The sequence below is a fragment of the Carlito syrichta genome, unplaced genomic scaffold (genome assembly GCF_000164805.1).
Source record: "Carlito syrichta isolate Samal-C Ts95f unplaced genomic scaffold, Tarsius_syrichta-2.0.1 Scaffold304160, whole genome shotgun sequence".
NCBI classification, from domain to species: domain Eukaryota; kingdom Metazoa; phylum Chordata; class Mammalia; order Primates; family Tarsiidae; genus Carlito; species Carlito syrichta.
The window spans coordinates 241,120-263,368 of record NW_007248256.1 but is presented as its reverse complement, the minus strand read 5'-3'; the positions used below and the strand labels follow the sequence as shown (position 1 = coordinate 263,368).

Below are 22,249 nucleotides of genomic sequence, written 5' to 3'. Positions count from 1 at the left end.
TGGTTTAGTATGTATATGGCAAAGGTGAGATGCCTACAAGCACCCAATAGAGCATATCCTTGGAATTTGGTATTGAGACAATAAAAAGTCACCTGCTGAGAATAAACTTACTAAGTGCATGCCACAAAGTCCATGAGATTAACCATATGCAGAAGTAAAAAACTCACTCCAAGACAGGATTAACAAATGATTTTCTGGTGAAAACAGGACATTTCTCAAACTTTATCAGGGCACTAGAGTGTCTCCTACATTTCCAAAATGGAGGGGAAGATTGCTCTTTTAGCTGTGGTCTAATGAATGATAAAATTTCCAAGGTAAGACCATTAAAAGAGAATGGAATTGGTCTGCATGAAGTCAAGGAAAAGGAGTCTAGGATTGAGAGTATTTATTGACCAGTGCAGTCATGGGGAAAGAAAAGAGTACCTGCACTGAGCTGCGGCATGTGCAGGTTTGGGATAAGGAAGTACTGTCCTCACTCAGTGGTTACAAGGCTGGCACATCTAAGCACTCAACAGGTTAAGAAATATATGAGTGGAAAAGGACATCTCTCAATTTGGACACCCCACTCTTGGCATTGGACAGTTCATCTAGACAGAAAAACAACAAAAAATTAGATTTAAAGCCCTCAATAGAATAAATGGAACTAACAGATATTTATAGAACATTTCACTCAATAGCTGCAGAATACAAACTCTTTTCATTGGCATATAGAATATTCTTTAGGATTGATCATATGTTAGGACACAGAATAAGTATCTACTAATTATGAAAATTGAAATCATATCAAGTATCTTCTTAGATCATAGTGGAATAAAACTAGGCAACAACAATAAGAGAAACATTTGAATCAATACAAATACATATAAATTAAAGAACATGCTCCTGAGTGATCAGTGAATGAGGAAAGAAGTTTATAATAAAATTTATAAAGTCCTGAAAACAAATGAAAATAGAAACATATGTCAAATCATAGGGCACACAGCAGAGGCAGTATTAAGAGGCTAGTTTATAGTAATGAATGCCTACATGAAGAAACTAGAAAGATTTCAAATTTAAAAAAGGATAATAACGTACCTTAAAGAACTAGAGAAGCATGGTTTCAAACTCAAAATTAGTGGAAGCAAAGAAATGATAAAGGCGAGAGCACAAATAAATGAAATTGAGTTAGAAAAACAATACAAAAGATAGATCCAGTAAAACAAAAGTTGAATTTTTGGAAAAGATAAACACAACTGACAAACCATTGACTAGATTAACTGTTAGAAAAGGGAAAAAAAACCCAAATGAATGAAATTAGAAACAATAACAAGAAGAGACATCACAACACATTCCACAGAAATACAAAAGGCCATTAGAGACTACCACAGATAAGTATATGCCAATAAACTCAAAAACACAGAGGAAAAAGATACATTCCTGGTAACATATAACCTACCAATATTGAACCGAGAAGAAACAGAAAACCTGGTCAGACCAATAACAAGTAATGACCAATAACTTCAATATTAGAAGGTTCCCAACACATCTTAAAACAAGAATTAGTACCAATTCTTCTTAAACTTTTCTAAAAAAATAGAAGCACAAAAAATTCTGCCCAACTCATTCTATGAAGCCAGCATAATCCCATTACCAAAACTAGACAAGGACACAACAAAAAAAGCTAACCACAGGCTAATATCCTTGTTGAACATAGATGTAAAAATCTTCAGCAAAATACAAACTGAATCCAACAACAAATTAAAAGAACAACAACAATAATAATAATTAAAAAACCCCACCATGATCAAGTGAGATTTATCCCAGGAATGTAAGGATGGTTCAACAAATGCAAATCTAAAAGGTCATATAAAACATCAATAAAATAAAGGACACAAACCATATGACTATCTCAATTCATGCAGAAGCATTTGATAAAATTCAACATCCCTTTATGATAAAACTCTTAAGAAATTAGGTATAAAAGGAAAGGTACCTCGTCATAATAAAGGCAGTATATGACAAACTCATAGCCAACATATTACAGAATGGATAAAAGCAGAAAACCTTTTTCTCTAAGAACTGGAACAAGGATGCCCACTCTCATCAATCTTATTGCTCATAGTCCTAGCCAGAGCAGTTAGATGAGAAAAAAGAGATAAAGGGCATGAAAATTGGAAAGGAGAAGTCAATTTGTCCCTGTTTGTACATGATATAATCTTATATATGGAAAAATCTAATTATTCTACCAAAAAACTCCAGAAGTGATGAACAAATTCGGAAAAGTTACAGGATACAAAATCAATACACAAAAATTGATAGTGTTTCTATATATGAACAAGAAACTAGTAAAAAATAAATAAATAAAAGGCAATCCCATTTATAAGAACTAGAAACAAAATTCCTAGGAATAAATTTGACCAAAAAGGTGAAATCTTTACAAGGAAAACTATAAAACACTGATGAAATAAATTCAAGAGAATACAAATAAAAGACATCTCATGTTTATAGGTCAGAAGAATAATATTGCTAAAATGAAAATACAATGTGTTCAATGCATTCCTGGTCAAAATACCAATGGCATTTTTTTCACAAAAAAATTTTTAAAAATCCTAAAATTTGTATGTAAACACAAAAGAACCCGAATAATGAAAGTAATCCTGAGCAAAAGTAATAAAGCTGGAGGCATCACATTACTTGACTTCAAAATATGCTACAAGGTTGTAGTAACAAAATCAGAATGGTACTGGCATAAAACCAGACACCAGACAATTGGAATAGAAAAACCAGAAATTAATCCACATATTTACAGTCATCTAATTTTTGACAAAGGTGCCAAGAACACTCACTGGGGAAAGAACATTCTTTTCAATATATGGTGCTGTGAAAATTGAATGTCCATATACAGAAGAAGGAAACTAGACCCCCACCTCTCACCCTATACAAAAATCAGCACAAAATGAATTAAAGGCATGAAATATAAAACTGCTAAAAGAAAATATAGAGGAAATGCTTCAGGACATTGGTCTGGGCAATGATTTTATGATAAGACTTCAAAAGTACAGGCAATAAAAGCAAAAATAAACAAATGAGATTACATCAAACTATAAAATTTCTGCATGACAAAGGAATCAGTTCATAGAGTGAAGAGACAACCTACAAAATGGGAGAAAATATTTGCAAACCATTCATCCAACAGGGAATTAATAACCAGAAAATACAAGAAACTCTGAACTCTACAAACCAAACCATCTGACAGAAAAAATGGCCAAATGATCAGAATAGACATTTCTCAAAAGAAGACATAAAAATGGCCAAAACCTTTTTTTAAAATGCTTAAAATTATTAATCAGGGAAGCGCAAATCAAAACCACAATGAGGTATCATCTTATCCTAGTTAAAATAGCTATTATAAAAAACACAAAAATTTACAAATGCAAGGGAGGATACAGGGAAAAGGAAACTCTTATATGTACACTGTTGGTGGGAATGTAAACTAGTATAACCACTATGGAGGTTTCTCAAAAAACTACAAATAGAACTACCACATGATCTAGCAATCTTGCTACTGGGCATTTATCCAAGTAAAACAAAATCAGTATACCAAAAAGACATCTGCACCCTCATGTTTGTTGCAGCATTATTCACAATAACCAAGTTAAGAAATCAACCTAGGTGTCCAACAACAGATGAATGGATTTTTTAAAAGTGGTACATAAACACAATGGAATACTATTCAGCCATCAAAGAAACAAGATCCTGTCATTCACAGCAACACAGACAGAACTAAAGGACATATTAAGTGAAGTAAGGAAGAAACAGTTAAACATCACATATTTACATTCATATATAGAAGATGATTTCACAGATGTGAAAAGTAGAACAGAGGAAATTGGAGATTGGGAAGGGTAGAAATAAGGGAAGGATAGGGAGAGATTTGATAAAGGATACAAAATTACAGCTAGACAGGAGGGGTAAATTCTAGTGTTCTACATTGTAGGATTGTTATCATTAACAATAATTTGGCCGGGCTTGGTGGCTCGGCCTGTAATCCCAGCACTTTGGGAGACCGAGGCTAGTGGATTGCCAGAGCACGTGGGTTCAAGACCCACCTGGGCAACTTGGCGAGATCTCGTCTCTACAATAAATCAAAAAAATTAGCTGGGCGTGGTATCGCACGCCTGTAGTTCTGGCTACTTGGAAAGCTGAGGCAGAAGGATCGCCAGAGCCCAGCAGGTCGAGGCTGCGGTGGCCGGGAGCGTACCACTGCACTCCAGTCTGGGTGACAGAGTGAGACCCCAACTCAAAACAAAAACGAAAAAAAATTTTTTAAACCCAATAATGTATATTGTTTCAAATAGTTAGAGGTTACTAAATGTTCCCAACACAAAGAAATGAGAACTGTATGCTCATTATACTGATCTGATACTACACATCATATATATTGAAACACCTCCATGCAACCTAGGAATATATACAATAATAATTTGTCAATTAAAAAATTAAATTAAAAAAGAAATACATGGGTATCATTGAGTTTCCTTTTCTTTGATGTAGAGCCACTAAGAAATATTATGCAATTGATTGCCTTTCTTGGGGTATTTTTTCTATTGAGAAAAGGAAGCACTATCTAAAAGGAATATTACCAAGTATGTGGCATTTACACTTCTCAGGACAAATAATAAAAGGCATTTTTAATGAAAAATCAGTCCTCTGTGAGTATGGTTAGGATGATTTGTTCCCCTGCTGTTCCCAGTTCTAATAATTTTACCTTAGGAGAAAGGAATTCACACAGGCCAGTGTGTAAAGCTGATGAACAGACATAGGCCTCTGCCAGTTGCACCCATCAAGTATACATCTCACAATTCAGTGTGAGCACATTGACTTTGATTTGAGCTTTTCAAACTCTCAACATGTAGCAGATTAACCTTTACCCAAATATTGCAGTCACATTTTTTGTAACTGACTTTAATTTTGGTTGGTAACATTGATATTTGCACTTTTTTGTTGTTTAAAAAAGAACAAATAAAAAATGAAGCCATGCCGGGCTCGGTGGCTCAGCCTGTAATCCCGCGCCTTTGGGAGGCTGGGTTGAGTGGATTGCCTGAGCCCGTGGGTTCGAGACCCGCCTGGGCAGCGAGACCTCATCTCTACAATAAATCAAAAAATCAACCGGGCGTGGTAGCACACGCCTGTAATTCCGGCTACTCGGAAGGCTGAGGCGGAAGGATCACCGGAGCCCAGCAGGTCAAGGCTGCAGTGGCCGGGAGCGGCCACTGCACTCCAGTCTGGGTGACAGAGTGAGACTCCAACTCAAAAAAAAAAAAAAAAATGAAGCCAGTAGTTTACACAGATCTGTTCTGTTACATAGAACTAGATTCATTTTTAAACATTTCACAAAATGGGTTTGAAGTTTGTATAAATGGGAAGAGGGCATAGCTTGGAAGATCAATCTAAGAGAAGGAACAAAGGTGGGGTTCTGAGCCAAATTTAGATAAGAAAAATAAGAGATGGACAACTTTGTTAGATGGGGCAAGAGACATGTAAATCTGAGGTTGGTTATAGGATAAACTTTGATCTCCAAATGGCAGAAGGACACTAGGAGTTTGGAAGCTTTTTTAGCAAGAAGAAGTCTTTGCATAGGTGGCCCTTAGAGCAGCTGAACTCATAGGAATAGGGATACCTCAGGGATCAAATTTTGGTAGAGATCTGGATTAATAAGAAAGACCACCCAGATTAGCAGAGATAACTAAAGAAGGCAATGAGTAAAACAGGGATTTTTCCAGAGTCTTGAGAATTCATTCACTGGGGAAAGTGAGAACATGAGTAGAGGTTTAGAAGAAGGATGGCATGCAAAACCCTAAAGTCAGAAGAAGTTGAGTGTACCACTTATAGGTGCTGCATGGGTGGGGTTTCATGGGTTGGATGGGCATGTCACTTGTCCAAACTGAGTCACTTTTGAGACTGAAGGTACATGTTATTAATAGTTACACTGAGAAGTAAGCACACATTGGGACTGTCCTGAGCAAACTGGGATGCATGATCATTTTATTCACAAGAGACAGGCACCGTTGAGGAGTGAATTTCAGCCGCTAGTAGAGAGAATAGAGATCCAAAGATTATAAAATAAAGAGTTAATAGAAATCGAGAAGTTCAAAGGAGACAAGAACCAGGAGATAGTTGGGGTCCTTTCCCTTGTTACCCTATGGATATGACCACACCTAAACCAGCTCAAGCATATTAAAATGTGCCCTGTTGGTTTGTTTTGTACCTCCTAAAAATACTTAGCCAAAAATAATGTGAGCCAGGGAAAATAATGGTAGGGTAATGTGCTTCCCCTCGGAGAGCTGCATGCACCCATACTGAGAACATTTAAATAGCATTGTTGGGACACCATGCTGAACTCAGAAGTTGGCAAACCTCATTCTTTCATAAACACTACAATTAAGATTTAAATAAATATTTTAAAGCTGCTAAAGAACAGAGTCAGTGCATATTGGAGCAGGTGGTTTGAGTTTTAAAAATAGGCTTCGGGGCAATGTTATCCTCATTAGAGTTCTGGCTGCTCGACCTGGCTTTATTATGGAATTATTTTTACAGAAGTAAGGGGGAAATGATTAAAATGGAAGAGTGAAGAAAAAAACCATCATCCTTCATTAAAGTGTGGTGGCCGGAGGCAATACTGTGAGTCTGAGCTCAAAAGGAAAGTTTTAAAACGATCAAGTTAACACCGTGTTCACCACCAGGGCTGGTCATGTTTCTCTGGGTTTGGTGCCTCAGCTAACTAAATGGTCCTTGGCAAGCCAGATTGACATAATGACAGACTAAAGCCTGTGAAATGAAGTTAGCTATAAAAATGTGTGCATCACCACACAGTTAAATCAGATGTGATCTTTTGCTAAGGAGAAGGTTAACAATGCAGACGTAGGTAGTCACAATAGCCACACTTCACTTTTTCATACGAATTTCTTCTATTATGCAAAAGGCATTTAATGAAGGTGACTCTTAAAAACCTAATTTAATTTCATAAAAGTGGTGGTCCCTTGTTCTATGTGTTATGCAAAGTCCTCTTCTTGCTAAAGAGCCTCCAAATTCCCATGGTCCTTCTACCATTTGTGGATCAATCCTTATCAAAGCATTTAAACAATAATTTACTATCATATTTGAAAGTTAGATTTCAGGATTCCAGTGTTTAGGTTTAAAGTTAGTACTTTCAATGTGTTTTCTAGATCTCATCCCATTTGTCCTTATGGCTGTCCATCAGGAATCTCCATTCTCCTGACTCTCTACTCTTTGCCTTTTCTGAATGTCTCCCCTTCTGGATGTTAATATGTTAATTTTACTCCCAAATTCTCTCTCCATGATAACTTCAGTTACTTAAGTAATACACCTGAGGTCATCTTTTATGCCTCTATCCCCCCAGCCTCTACGATCCTGACATTCACCTAGTGTTACTAGTTCTACTTCCTAAATGTGTAAAAATCTCCCTCCTTGTTTGCATCCCACTGAAGACCTGTGGTCTTCAACTTAAACACAATCAGGTGAGACATAATGAGGGCCTAAACTAGAGGTTCCCAATCCTTGCTATACATTAGAATCAAGGAGCTAACAGAACTCATGTTTGTACTCCAGCTTCGGAGATTCTGACTTACTTGGTATGTGTGTGTGTGAGAAGAGGGGGGAGAAGAGGTGGGAAGGAGAGAGAGAGACAGATAGACATTGATCTAGTGCACAGCCAGGGTAGTTACAATTTTCTAAAAAAGATTCAGCACTGCCCTAACATGTATTTCTTTTATAAATTATATAATGTACTACCGGACTAATATAATCGATACCCAATAACTGAAAAAAATTTTAAGTTGAGATATAAAAAAAATAGAAGTGTTACTATTTTTTTCTGTGCCTTGGTTGATCTTGACACTCTGATTTTGGGAATACTGCCAGAATACTGGTTTGAATGAAATCGAATCCTGTCACTCCATTGTTTAAAACACAGTGCTGGTTCCTCAGCATGTGTAGGGCAAAACACCAGTTCCTCAGTCCAGCAAACAAGGCTCCCCATGATATGCCAACTTTTCCAGGCTTAGATCTTTCCAGAGTGCTATTTATTCTGCCTAGGCGGACCACCACCTGTTTGCCTACCTACCAAAATTCTATTCATATTTGGTTCAAACATTGTCTCCTCAGTGTGACCTTTCTCAGAGACTCCAGACAGGGATATTCTTAATCTTATGAGCATCTCTAACACTGAATTGGTACCTCTATTTCCATAATTATATACTGTTCAAAAAAAATCTTTGTTTATGCCTCCCTCATTAGACTAGAATCTCCTCGAGGGGCAGGAATTTGGCCTTATTGTCTCTTTTCTCCCAGTGCCTGGCCAATAGCTGGTACCCAATAATACTGAATACATGAATGAATTAGTGAATAAATAAAAACTGTAATTTATTTGTGAATTCTATTTTGAAGCATCTCTTTCCTGATCCCCCCTCCAACTCCAAAACAAAAACAAACTCGTAGTGTGAACCCACTTCAGTTTGGAAGAGACTATTTGGTTCATTTATTTTAGATAAATGGATTATTATATGATTCCAAGTAGGTTTTGCTAAATTCTCATTGGACTTACTAACTATGCTTTGTTACACAAACTTACACTTCAATTCTTATTACAAAAAGCCTTCTTAAAAATGCATACACCCATTGGTCACATGTGGACTAGACTAGGGTGCATGACAGGGTCAGCATGAAGCCATCCTGGAAGACAGCTCCCTGTAGTTGAGTAGCATGAGCCTGGCCATGAAAGACAGTAACAATTTATTACAGCTTCCTTCTGCAGGCTCTTTGGGCTAATCTGCCTCTTTTTTTTCCTGTAGACCAGTGGTTCTCAGTCATATCTATGAAATAACCTGGGACTTAAAAAAAATACTGTTTTCTGGGTCCTATCTTAGCAATTCCAATTTAAATGACTTGTGATGCAGCTTGGGTACTAGGATTTGTTAAAGCTTCCCAAGTTATTAAAATGTGCAGCCACAGTTGAGAACCCTGATTTTAGATCTAATCTGCCTTCTAGATTAGTTGCTCTGCCCTGCCTTGGTCTTGTCTGATTTGAATTTTTTTGAGAAAGCAAAAAGTTCCCTCAATGTTCTGAAGCCTAGCTGTGACTTTTGACATCTCTGTCATTCTCAATTTCAGCAGTGTAGTGCAGTGAGTTTCTTAATCTTGGACATCTCCCTGCAACTAACAAGCAAATAAAATACCACACTCCCTAATACCTTGATTTTTAGTTATTTAGAAGGAAACTTTCTTAAGTAGTCCTGATTATAGTTTCCCTAAAATAGTGTCCTATCTCAGTGTAGTTTTCAAGGCCTATAGAATGAGGCACCAAAAATTTCCACAAGTTTCTTTCTTTCCTTTTTTTTTTTTTTTGAGTTGGAGTCTCACTCTGTCACCCAGACTAGAGTGCAGTGGCCAGGAGCGGGCAATCTACTCACCTCAGCCTCCCAAAGCACGGGATTACAGACTGAGCCACCGAGCCCGGCTTCCACAAGTTTCTTATAAAGCACAGGACAGGGTAACTGAAGAGTTTTTCAGTTTATTAGTTGGGAAAATTCCAGAAAGCTGAGGAGATTTTGCAAAAAGAAGTTATGTGTTTGCCTAAGATTGCATCTAAGAGAACTTATCTTTAATAACTATCTGGTTATTTTCTGGCATCTTCTGAATCATGTGAATCACTGAAAGACTGTGGGGAGGCCCAAGATCAGAGTTTTACCAACTACAGATGCCCTAATTTCCTCCTGGACTTTAAGAAAGAAAAGTAAGTTCAGTTAAGACCTATTGTGCAACTCAATTTTGTGCCAAGGGTGTGATGACTGAAGTGGAGCTTAGCAATCAGGAAAGGTGTGATGCTGCTATTATAATTTTTCCTGATGGAAATTGTCTAAAAAGAATCTGGTTGCTTAGGATCAGACCATGGAAAGTTCAGGGTTCCCACCACATGATTTCACACTGCGGTCACTGCCTTTCTTTCTCTTACCTGGGATGGTAATGAGAGACAAGAGTGGTTTACACTAAAAGGTTCATAGGAACAAATTAGAAAATCCCAGTGTCAGGGTTCCCAAGTTAGGTACCTTGGAGTTACTCAGGCTTGGCAGAGATCAGAAGGATGGTTACTAAAATCCAAGAAGGTAGATTTTTCTGTCTGGGGTTATAATGTTTCATTCACTTCAGTCACCCTTTCTCTGAGAGTGATACCAAGGATACGGTGCAGCATGATCTATATGCCCAAGCTCTCATCCTCAATTGAATAGAAGTATCCCACAGAATCCAAACTCCCTCCATTAGCCATAGTGAATCTGCCTTTGGTGATTTATCTAGACCTATTGGGAAGTAATTATATATCCTGACTGTTCCAGCTTCCACCTTTGGAGATAATTGGTTCTATTAGTACCGTCCTTGTTAAATGAAAAAGTAACCCTTTTCATGTGTCTTAAATTTACCTCTTTCTACTTCAACAGACAATTCCCTGAAGAAATTGTTTAATTAATCCAATATTTACAAATCAGTATGTTTCAGAGTTCATAGATACAGAATGTATCTTTTTGTCAGTCTTAATATTCCTAAAATAGAAGAGACTACACACTCATAGAACCCTGCCCCTCCTTAGTTCAAGTTACACGTGTATGCTGTTTCCCAGTCTTGTGTAGATATTCATGAGTGTTTTTCTGATATATAAATCTAACTTTAAGCCGAACAAGAGGGAAAATACACATTTTATGAATCCTGATATTATTGGTGTTTAATATATATTTGTCAGATAAATAATCAAAACAAAAAGGTCAGTGGGAAAAGAAAGGAAAAAAACTGTACAGTTTAGACAGATGGCAAAGTATAAGAATATTCTATGGTTGTCAGAAATTCTCATGGGCTTTCTGTGCCAGACAAGGAGGAAGGATGCAGGGGGATCTGGAATTTAGTAATACACATGTCCATAAGATATTATAACAATTGTTTGAAGAGTAATTGGGAATATTATCTGTTATTGCTTTAGGAAGAAATATTCATGAAAATCAAAAACACTCAAAAACTGGATCTTTACAAATTATAAATAATTGCTTCTTTCTAGAAACAATTATTTTGTAGTCTTTGTTTCTCTGACTACATTTTTTAAAAACCAAGAAATTTTTGTACTTTCTGTTCTTTCAGAGCCCATAAAAATTGTTCAAGTAGTCCTCCATCTGTGATTTCAAAGTAAGATTAATCCATTTCCCTCCATAAATTTCTTGTCTTTTTATTCCCAGATAAATTATCTCTATTTTAGCAGGGCTTGGTGGCCTAGCCCGTAATCCCACACTTTGGGAGGCTGATGTGAGTTGATTGCCTGAGCCCATGGGTTCAAGACCCACCTGGGCAACTTGGCAAGACCTCATCTCTACAATAAATCAAAAATTAGCGGGGCATGGTAGCGTGCACCTGTAGTTCCAGCTACTTGGAAGGCTGAGATGGAAGGATCACCGGAGCCCAGCTGGTCAAGGCTGTGGTAGCCGGGAGCGGCCACTGCACTCCACTCTGGGTGACAGAGTGAGACTCCAACTCAAAAAGAAAAAAAAATTATTTCTATTTGGTGAAAACTTATATTTTTAATTCTATCTCCCAATCTTTTCTCATTTAACATTTGTTTTACATTTAAATGTAAATTATAAGATTTTACATATATATGTAATTATATCATAAATTTAATATAAAATAAAAATACACAAAACATTCTTATATATTGTTATAGGTATATACATACAGACCAAATGTTAAAAACAGCATGGGAAAATAATACCAGCTACCAGATAAAGTTCTACTTCCTAGACTTCCTAAAGTTCAGCCCAGGCAGCAATTCGCTACCCTCTCCAAACTCCCTCCCATGGAAGCCAGTGTTCTAAAATTTTACTGTTGCATTAAAGGTACGAAAGTCTTTGTTAAAAAACATAGATCAAGGATTCAACTTGAAAAACTCTGATGCAGCAGGTCTCAGTTGGGTTGATGAGTATGCATTTGGAAAAGAATTTCAACTAATTCAGCTGCAAATGACTAGACCACCACCCTAAATCAGAAGTACTGGATACACACAGCTGGCAAGTGAACGTAGGTGTCTGAAACTCCACCCTGAGGTCCAGGGCTGGAATGTGATTAGGCATTAGTCTGTAGGCAGACTTGAAATCTTAAGAGTGGATGGAAATATCCAATAGAGGGTGTAGAGAGAGAAGAGTGGTGGACCAAGGATAGAAAGTCAAAGTTCAAGAGACAGAAAGTGGAGGAGGTGTCTGCCAAGAAAACAGAACACATATCTGGCGAGGGAGGAGAACCGAGAGCGTCATATCATAGGGGCCACGGTGGCGGAGTTTGGAAAGGAGAGAGCTGCTCAACTGGATCCAATGAAACAAAATGGCTGGGAAAGGGAAGGCCAGAAAAATGCTCATTGTCTGTGTAGTCTATCTCAAGCATTATGTTTATTCCTAGAAGGTAGGGTTATTTGTCATTGCATTCCCAGTACCTGGCATTCTGCAAACACTTAATAAGTGTTTGGTGAACTAAATTGAATTAGCAAGGGCAGCTGCCACACAAGAATTTTAAAGAGCTCAGACACAACTTGGTTCCATCAAGTACCCTCATTAGGATGAGAAAATGTTGTACGGATATAACAATCCACAATGGAGAATTAATTGTAACCAGATCAATAAAGCAGTTATTTCTGAGCCATCTGCCATACTGTGGTAACGTAATTTAAAAAACAATGCCTAACCTTTGTGTGTATGTGATGGTATTCTGGAGAATGGAATTTTCCCGGGAATTTTTAATAAAATAAAGACCTTTAAATTCTTTACATTTAGGTTGTGAAAGTGTTTTCTCATATAAATGATCTTGATCATTTGCAGGAGCGTGTGTAGTCATGAGGAGAACAAACCACATTAGAGAAGGTAAATGACTCTCCAAGAATGCACGTGTGTTCGTTGCTATGACAACAGCTGGGTTTTTATCGAATAGAGACCAAAAAATCAATTAGAAATCATTGGAAGAACTTGTGCAGAAACATAAAACATTCTGCCTCACCATTTCAGGAACTTTGCTCATCTGTGTGCTGAATAGAAAGGGTTTCTGTGTGTTCAGTTAGTGGAGTTGTAGGAAAGTCACCCTCTTGATGCATTTTATTATTCTAACACCCCCTTTCATAACTTGGTCTTTCAATACCCAAGTAATTTATTAGGGTGGTAAAAAAAATTTAGCCAGTTACCTACCTCTTTTGTACCAATGAAACTAAGCCTGCCTTTTTTGTACCAATGAAACTAAGCAATGTATTTTGCTTTGAACCAAGCAATTTTCACTTTTATTTGTAGAGACATCCTACATCTTTGTAGCATTTCTTCCCCCACATGACACGAACCTAGCTAGTTAAGAAAACACAGGAGGTGGGGAAGAGACAGTGTCAAGAAGTCACCCTGCCAACCCCTTCCCAGGTTTCTTTTCTTTCTTTCTTTGTGAGTCTATTATTCTCCATTCCTATATTTCTGAGACACTAAGAGGACTAAGAAAATATTGCTGAGTTCTTAAAACATAGAATGGGAGAGGTCCTATGACAGAGAAGATTAAAAACTCAAGAACAGGCACAGCAAGACCATATATCAGTTGTGTAGCTTTTTCATAAGTGGCTGTAAGAACATCTGGGGGACTGGGTTCGGTAGCGCAGCCTGTAATCCCAGCACTTTGGGAGGCCAAGGTGAGTGGATTGCCTGAGCCCGCGGGTGTGAGACCCACCTGGGCAACTTGGTGAGATCTTGTCTCTACAATAAATAAAAAAATAGCCGGGTGTGGTAGTGTGCACCTGTAGTTCCAGCTACTTGGAAGGCTGAGGTGGAAGGATCGCCTGAGCCCAGCAGGTTGAGGCTGCGGTGGCTGGGAGTGTGTCACTGCACTCCAGTCTGGGCAACGGAGTGAGACTCCAATTCAAGAAAAAAAAAAGAATACCAAGAAAAAGAGTGACCCACTGAGAGGGTCTTGCTTTTCCAACTCATGCTGCACCCCACCAGCAGATTAATCCCAAATCACCCCCTTCTTAGCATTGATTTTCAAGTTGTAGCTTGAGACACATTACTAGGCCTGAAGATCAACTTAGTGGGGTGAGACCATCATTTAGTAAAACAAAAAGTAGAAAGAAATTAAGATAGAAAATAGAGTGAATCTTACCAAGTAAAGTTAAAATGTGTTTTGGGAAACTTTTGTTTCTTTCTCTCTACATATGTGTGCATTGGGTTGATGAATTGAATGTGCTTTTGGCTGGAGGTCCTGGCCAAAAAGGTTGGAAAATCAGACTCTTATCTGTTAAGAATCCCCTTAGTGTTCTCACTGGACTATAGAAAAAACATGAGCACACAAAGGAATCCAACACCTTTACCTGTAGGGCTGGATTTGCATCACAAACCCACAACTCACTTCTGCACCTTTCTGCCAGGTTCTCACTTTTCTATTCTCCATCCTCAACTTATGCTTATTTCAGTGTCCATGCTCCACTGCTCCCTTTACTCGTAATGCTTCCTCTCCTTTGTAGTTTCAAAGTCAACTCTCCTTTAGAGACCATTCAAGCTGTCTTGCCATTTCATCCATACGATCTCCATCTCTTTTCATCACTCACTCTTCCTCGTGGTGCTCCTCATTTCCATGCCTTACCTCTCCAGAGGGCTCTTCTACATTGCTCTTCATCTGTCTCCTATCACATTCCACTCCTCTATCTCCTTCTGGCAGTGTTTTCTCCCTCCCTGTGTCTGCCTCCTTCTCCGGTTGCTTTCCTCTTGGCATTTGCCTTCTGGATCATCTCTTCCTCATGGGTCTGTTTTTTGTGTCTTGTTTTTCTGCTTTTTTGTGTGTATCTCTAGTCTCCACTTAATTGAGAGGAACTTAAGCCCAGGGACTGTGGCTCACACTTTTTTGTATCCTCCATGATATTTGGCATGATGGAAGGCATGCAGTAGGTGCTCAGTAAAAATGTCAAATAATTCAGTCAATCATCAATCCCTCCTTTGCACTAAATCTCTACCCTATGGACACCATCATTTTTCTCTTTAGATACAATGATTTGTCCTTGAAATGGCTTTGCCATTTCTAAAGCTCTCTCATGTCTATTATCTCATTTGTTCTTATAAGGACTTGGTGAAGTAGACATAGATTATGCTGTTCAATCTTGAGAGATGAGGTGATTGAGTCTCAAAGAGGTTTGTAATAGTAACTTGGCTGACCAGTGATATTCCTATACCCAGAATCTAGAATGTGACCTATTCTGTGCCGTTACCCTCCTCCAGTGAAAACTGAAGGATAGCAATAATCACATAATAAAATAAAGGGCTCACTCAATGCAAAATCTTGTGTATGGAGAAAACAAATCAAAGAAACAGTGGGTAAAGCATAACCTGTTTCTCATGGAATAAGAATTTGCATACTTTGTCCTAAAACCAAAGTTCTGGGTATCGTTTTTGCTACAGTAACTTCTGTAATTGTGTTTGCATTCTAATGATGCCACAATAAGTAGGAAGAAATGCACTGCTTATGGAGGATGTGTTGCTTTCCACTTTCAGGTTGACAAACATTTCATTAACCCAACTCTGATAATCAGCTGTGACTCTGTACAATTTTACAAAAAACAACCAAGTTCTGTTTCTGTTTTTGAATTTGTTTCTTACCAAGCTGTTCTCCTAAACGTTGACCTCTCTCGGTTGAGATGACCCGCTCATCTTCCATGTCACACTTGTTCCCAACCAGAATAACCTGGGCATTATCCCAAGAGTATGTTTTGACTTGAGTCGACCTAAAAGAAAAAGAACAAGCACAAAATGATCAGAGAAAATCAGAGGAGCACAAAATGAAGGAGAGGAAATACATCTCACGGATGATGATAATAGCAAAAAATGAAGCCCAAATGCCTGACATTTACGGTTAATTAGTTCAGTGCAATTTCACCCTTCAGATACTCATCAGAGATTACATGAGTCAAAAATCAAGGGAACGGTGGAGATGTACTAAGAATTCTTTTGTATTTGATGAGATTAATAGTACTAGCTCCCTTTCCCTCTTTTACCCCCCACCTTATATAATACCTTTACAGGTCAGGTAGTCAACCACTCTGGTTTGCCCAAGATATCTCTAGTTTTAGCAGTAACTGGCCCATGTCCTGAGAAACCTCTCAGTTCCAGTTGCTCAATCTATTTACAGCCCAGTGGACAAAAAACATCATTTTCTCTTATCACAATAACAATGTAAAGAGCCAAGGCAATTGGGGCTTGGGAAATCTAGGGGAACCATTATTTTTTAAAAAAGGAATTATGAAAACCAATATATTCATGCCTTATACCTCTAGGGAAAAAAACGCCAGTTTGATTAATATCAGAATTACAACCACAACAAGCTGGTATTTTAAGTGGGTATAAACATGATAGTTAGAATTTAGAATAAACCCCTGGTATGGATCATGACACAAATAACCAAATTTTGATTTTGAAATATAGATAATAGTTGTAATAGTGTACTTTTGCAGGTATTGTTCTAAATCCTTTATATATATGTTACATTAATTTAATACTTAAGGGGGACGTTATTATCCTCATTTTACAGTTGAGAAAAATGAGGTAGACAGAGGTTTAATAATTTGTCCAAGATGACTCAGCTAGAAAAATAACTGATCTGGGAATCACACTCGGGCAGTGGGGCTTTCAAGCTTGTGCTCTTAAATACATTTCCATGCTACTCATTAAAAGTTTAAGAAGTGAGGTTCTGGTGCATTTTTTGTCATCCACAGAGGAAGCTGAGAGGAAGCCATGTTCTTTAATATTCCCTTTATACTGGCCAAGCTTTTATTTGAGAATGACAGTCTAAGATAACTGGGAAAGCCATATTGCCCAGTGGATGGTCAGGAGAAAGATATTAAAATGTTAAAAACCACCTAAACAAATGATTAAAATTTTGAAAAATAGAATTGTAAAGTGTCAGAAAGGGAAGCTTGGGAATGGTCTTACTAACAATTGTCAAGTCCTTCGGGATTATTGAATAGAAAATAGGGACGAGTTGTTCTCTACTTGACAAGAGAATAAAAAGCAATAGCTTTAGACTGCAGCAGGAGAGCTTTCAGTGAGATATGATCACTGCTTCTCCTTCTTGAGAAGAAAGGAAAGAGCTAAAAAGTAGATAAGGTTTTATTTCCGAGTATTCCCCTGAACCAAGTAAATACACATTTTCAAGTGAGATTAAAGTATCTGGTGAGATATACTCTTGATTCCACCTGGCCATCTCAGAGGCACAGCATGTTTTATCACAACAATCTGGGGAATATAACCTTTTAAATTCTGATACATAAGTTAATATATTATGTATCAGTTAATATATTTAGTAACAGTGAGAATCAGCATATATCCATGGGCTGGAGAAATAAAGACAGAAATTCTAAACTCTATACTTTTTCCTCACTTCATCTTATGTGCGGATTACATGAAAAATGATGAATTCATAGTGATTTAATGAATTAAGGTATAAAAAATACCATGTTTGGATATACCTTAAATCTCAAATGCTAATATATTTTTACGAGAGTCCAAAGTTTCTTTCAAATCTGATAAGATTTCCTTATATATATATATATTTAATTATCCCTCTGCTCCTACCAGTTTTGTAAGCCAAGGACTTTGAAAAGTCCTAGGTAGAGATTCCTTATGTTAATAAAATTCTGATCCTGGTAGCACAGCTAGAATTCAGATACCCAGAATGAGATTAGTGACAAGGGGTTCACAGGAGAGATTTACATTTGTGTAAGGAAGGAATTGGGGCCAGGGTGTAGAGGACACAGCTTCCTGACTTCCTATAAACAAAAACTTCATTGAGGAAATTGAGCACGCCTCTAATGGGGCTAATTTATCCTACTGCACCCTTGACTGTAAAAACTCAACCCAGAGTGTGCTTTGTGAGGGTTCAGTCAGGTACATAATTCAGTATCCACTAGCTAATTTGTATCCTTTAACCAAATTAGTGGAATGCTTGCTTTTACCATTAAATATGTCTGATTATCTCAGTTCGCCAACATAATAATCCATAATGTCTTAGGCTACTGCAATAGATTATACATTTGTGCATATACAGTTTTCCCTGTTCTCTTATAATTTATAAAATATGTTCAGGACAGAACATGCTTCTTTTTGGCCATGACTATATCAGGACCACCACCCTCCTCATTTGTTCTTACATATGAAATATTTCAATATAACCTCCTCAAATGTTCTAAATTGTCAAAGAAATAATGTAAAATGAAGACTTTCTAAAATTACCAGAAGATTACAAAGAATCATTATCTTGAAGACTTAGAGATTCAAGGGAGACCAGTTTTCTTTTTAATGAAATAAAAATTGTGATCTGGGGCATTTGTGCTGAGGTGAACAAAAGACTGATTTGCCATAAGAGTTGATTAATTTTATGATTGAAATCAGGGTCACAAATGCTTGATGTTTGGCTTCAGTTTTGACTACTTTGGCCTTCCTGTTGTTCTCCATCAACAGAGCAAGGAGGGAAGCTTTAGGTATAGTCTCACAATCAGCAAGAGGGGATCAGAACCATGCTGGTTGATTCATGAACTACTACACACAAAATCTAAGATGACTTAAGTTGTAAGATAAAAATTGGCCAGGCACAAAAAGATGTAGCAAGTTTAGTTATGTCATAATACCTTAACAATAGCCTTGTTTGATACACTTGTCAGTCACTTCAGCTTTCTGCTTCTTTGAAATTTCTTTCATGTATTCTAAAGGATTTAGAACATTTTTAGTTGCTTTCCTTAGCACTTGACAGATAATCATGCCATGCCTATTTCAATAATAAAAATTACAAACTGTATCTGCTCATATCTTCCCTTCTTAGCTCCTATAGAGCATTAGGTTACTGCTTTGCAAGAAAATATAAGATAATAATCATTACTCCAAGTTGAGTATTCATATCATTTATATCACATTTATACCCTTTCTGCATACACTATAACATTCTATCCATGTATCAACAAATACAAACTCAGTTGAGACAATGAAAATATTAGCTGTTATGATCAAGTTAGCTCATGCACAAGGTATAAAATTCATGTTTGGTAGTGCTGCATGGTGATCATAATAAGCCATTGATGAAAAGATATATCTCAACGTCATAGATGGTAAAATATGAAAAAAAAGTGTGTCTTAAAATCTGTAAAATGCAATTGTGCTCTTAATATTTCTTTTATGTATAAAGATGTAGGCTGAAATAAAAGCTCAAGTTATCCCTTTAACTCAGGAAAACTTAGAAGAGAAAGTTTAAGCCCCAAGAGTGGAGAAAGAACTTGTCATGCATATTTTTTTACACCATAATATTAATTAGGGTCAGAGAATGTTGGGATAGTAACCCAAGTCTCTGCCTTCTAACTCATATCAATGTATTCAGTCAGTTTGAGAGAAAACTTTAGTACTAAGTGGGTATGGGGAGGTCATTCTGAATTCTTTAACGTCAGTATCTTTGCCTGTAAAATGTAACTACTACATTTTCTACTTACTCTGGGGCCACTGTAGGCTAAATATGGTTTTAGGTAGGACCACATTCTACTTTTTAAGGCGCAAACATCTCTTGAGTAGTCAGTTGTTTCTCTTCTCAAATCCAGCTCAACTAATTCTTTCTAATTTATTTAATCTAAATAATTATTGGAAATTTTTTTGTCTTCAATTTATATCTCCAGACTGAGTTTCTACACAAGTACATTTTTTTTTAATGGCTAGCGCAGTCTCGACCTGCTGGGCTCAGGAGATCCTTCCACCACAGCCCTCCAAGTAGCGGAACTACAGGTGTGTGCCACCACACCTTGCTAATTTTTAAAAAAATTTATTGTAGAGACAAGGTCTCTCCAAGTTGCCCAGGATGGTCTTGACCTCCTGGTTCAGGCAATCTTCTCATCTCTCCTTCCCAAAGTGCTGGGATTATAAGCATGAGCCACTGTGCCCAGTTTACACAAGACATTTTTAACTGAGAGTCAATGACCCTTCCTCTAGATGTTTATTAGGGCTATGACACGTTTGGTGAATAAATTTTTCTCTCACGTGGTATTTATATGTATTTACTTTTTTTGGCCATTTGCTGTATTTTATAAAATTTCTTATTTGGGGTATGAGTTTTTAATCACCTCATTAGAATAACTGTCTTATTATTATTTTATTGTTGGGTAGAGATACATACTGAGAGTGACTGTCACCAAATAATATACATGTGAAAAGATCCTCTGGGATTTACTGTTAATCTCAACAAGATTAATGGAATCAGAAGCCATATGCTGGTCACCATGGTTACTCTGCAAATGGCAGTTATCTCAGATCTTACCAGTACAAGAGCATAGTTGCTAAAAAACCTGTTATGTAATTTAACATTTAGCTGAAACAAACACCCCCAACTCTTTTCTCAATGTTTGCATATAATCTCAAAGGAGAGAAAGACAGGAGGAAAGCAGAGTTTGCCCCATTTCATATCTTGTCAAATATGAAAGTGGAGTCTTTCAAAAAAGCTTGGATGAGACAGAGAGAGATGAAAAGACTTTTTGCTATTTTATGATGTTTACACATAAATGAACTGTGCACAGAAAAAATAATTTTGATGTGGAGAGCTGTAAGCAAGCAAATAGATATACAAACCAAAGCCCTCTAATATTTCTAGTATTCTTCTCTCCTGTTCTGGGTATACAAGTAATTTCCTATCAATTTAAATTCTTCTCATAGAGAATGATAGACTCCTGCTAACCACAACTTTCTGAAATACAGTTTTCCAATAAGATAGTCTCCTGGAGTCTGATTTGGGTTGTACGTGGGAAAAATGAGGTATCAGAGAGAATTATGACTCATCCTTCCTCACCCAGTGAAGCTTGAACAGATCTTAATAGCAGCGTCTTTCTAATTCTGGAAGCTACTATTTCTCTACAGCATTCTTTTCTCTTATCACTGTCAACATTTAGGATCCTTAGCTTTTTAGTATTGCAGCATACTTCAAGTTTGTAAGGAAACTTCCAACCTCCATTGCTCATCACAGAGGATTGGTCCTTCTGTTATTTTTTTCACTTAATCGTTTATTTATTTAATTTTTCTCACTGTTAAGAGGGTTTTTAAACATTATCCCAGTTCAGAACAATCACATAGAATCTCTGGTGATTTCATTAGAGGTATTTAAAAAGGTGATTTGTATGTCAATGAGGACTAACATTATTGGATGACTCCTTTCAACTACTTTTCTTTTTTCAGTTTTTGTTTGTTGTTTGAGTTGGAGTCTCACTCTGTCACCCAGGTTGTAGTGCAGTGGCACAATCACAGCTCACTGCAGCCTTGACCTCCTGGGCTCAGGTGATCCTTCTACCTCAGCCTCCTGAGTAGCTGGAACTACATGAGCGTACCACCATGCCTAGCTAAATTTTTGAGTTTTTTTGGTAGACACAAGATCTAGCTATGTTGCTCAGGCTGGTCTCAAACTCCTGGCCTTCCAAGGTGCTGGTATTACAGGCATGAACCACTTCACCCAGCCTTTTTTTAGTTTTTAAGTAATCTATTTCTTTACTTCTAATCTAACATCACAAACATTTTCAGATGGTTAACAAAGATACATATAAAATTAAAATAAATTAAAATGAGAAGGCAATAGTAAGAAACTAGAAATAGAAACAATAAAACCTGAGTATTTACATATGCTACAAATAGCAATAATAGGTAGTTTTAAAAAGTTAAGGAGCTTAGACATTTTATGTATAATTAACTCATTTAATAAATGGGTTAAAAAGGAAAAAAATTAAAAGGAATCCTTAAATACTTTTCAATATTTGATATAATTTTTTATAATTTAAAGAAATAGGTTTACATTTTTGGTAAAGCTATATTCTCATTAAAAATTCTAACAATAGAGAAAAGCTAAAGAAAACAAAAGAGATAAGAAATCTCACTATCCCCATTGTTAACATTTTGGTGAACATCCAGTAGTAGATTGTATCACAGTCCTCACTTAGTCATTACTTCCTTCCCTATGTGTGAATTTTATTTCTCTGCCCTTCTGATTTTGGATGTGGCCAAGTGAATCACTTTGGCCAGTGGCATATAAGGAGATCTGACATGTACCACTGTGAGCAAGAGGAAAGGAGAGACACCCTCAATCCACTTGTGTTCTTTGGGTTTTTTTGAGTTGGAGTCTCACTCTTTCACCCAGGCTGGAGTGTAAT

General features: G+C 37.1%; 1 protein-coding gene across 2 annotated transcripts in view; it reads right to left on the bottom strand.

Annotated features, from left to right (window-relative positions):
- The window catches only part of RAB3C (RAB3C, member RAS oncogene family), a 260,871-nt gene that overhangs the window by 20,402 nt on the left and 218,220 nt on the right, over positions 1–22,249 (bottom strand). For both annotated transcript variants that reach the window (XM_008059479.2, XM_008059478.2), the window contains exon 4: positions 15,693–15,817. In XM_008059479.2, the coding sequence (XP_008057670.1) occupies positions 15,693–15,817 (125 nt within the window). The remainder of the gene's footprint in view (positions 1–15,692; positions 15,818–22,249) is intronic.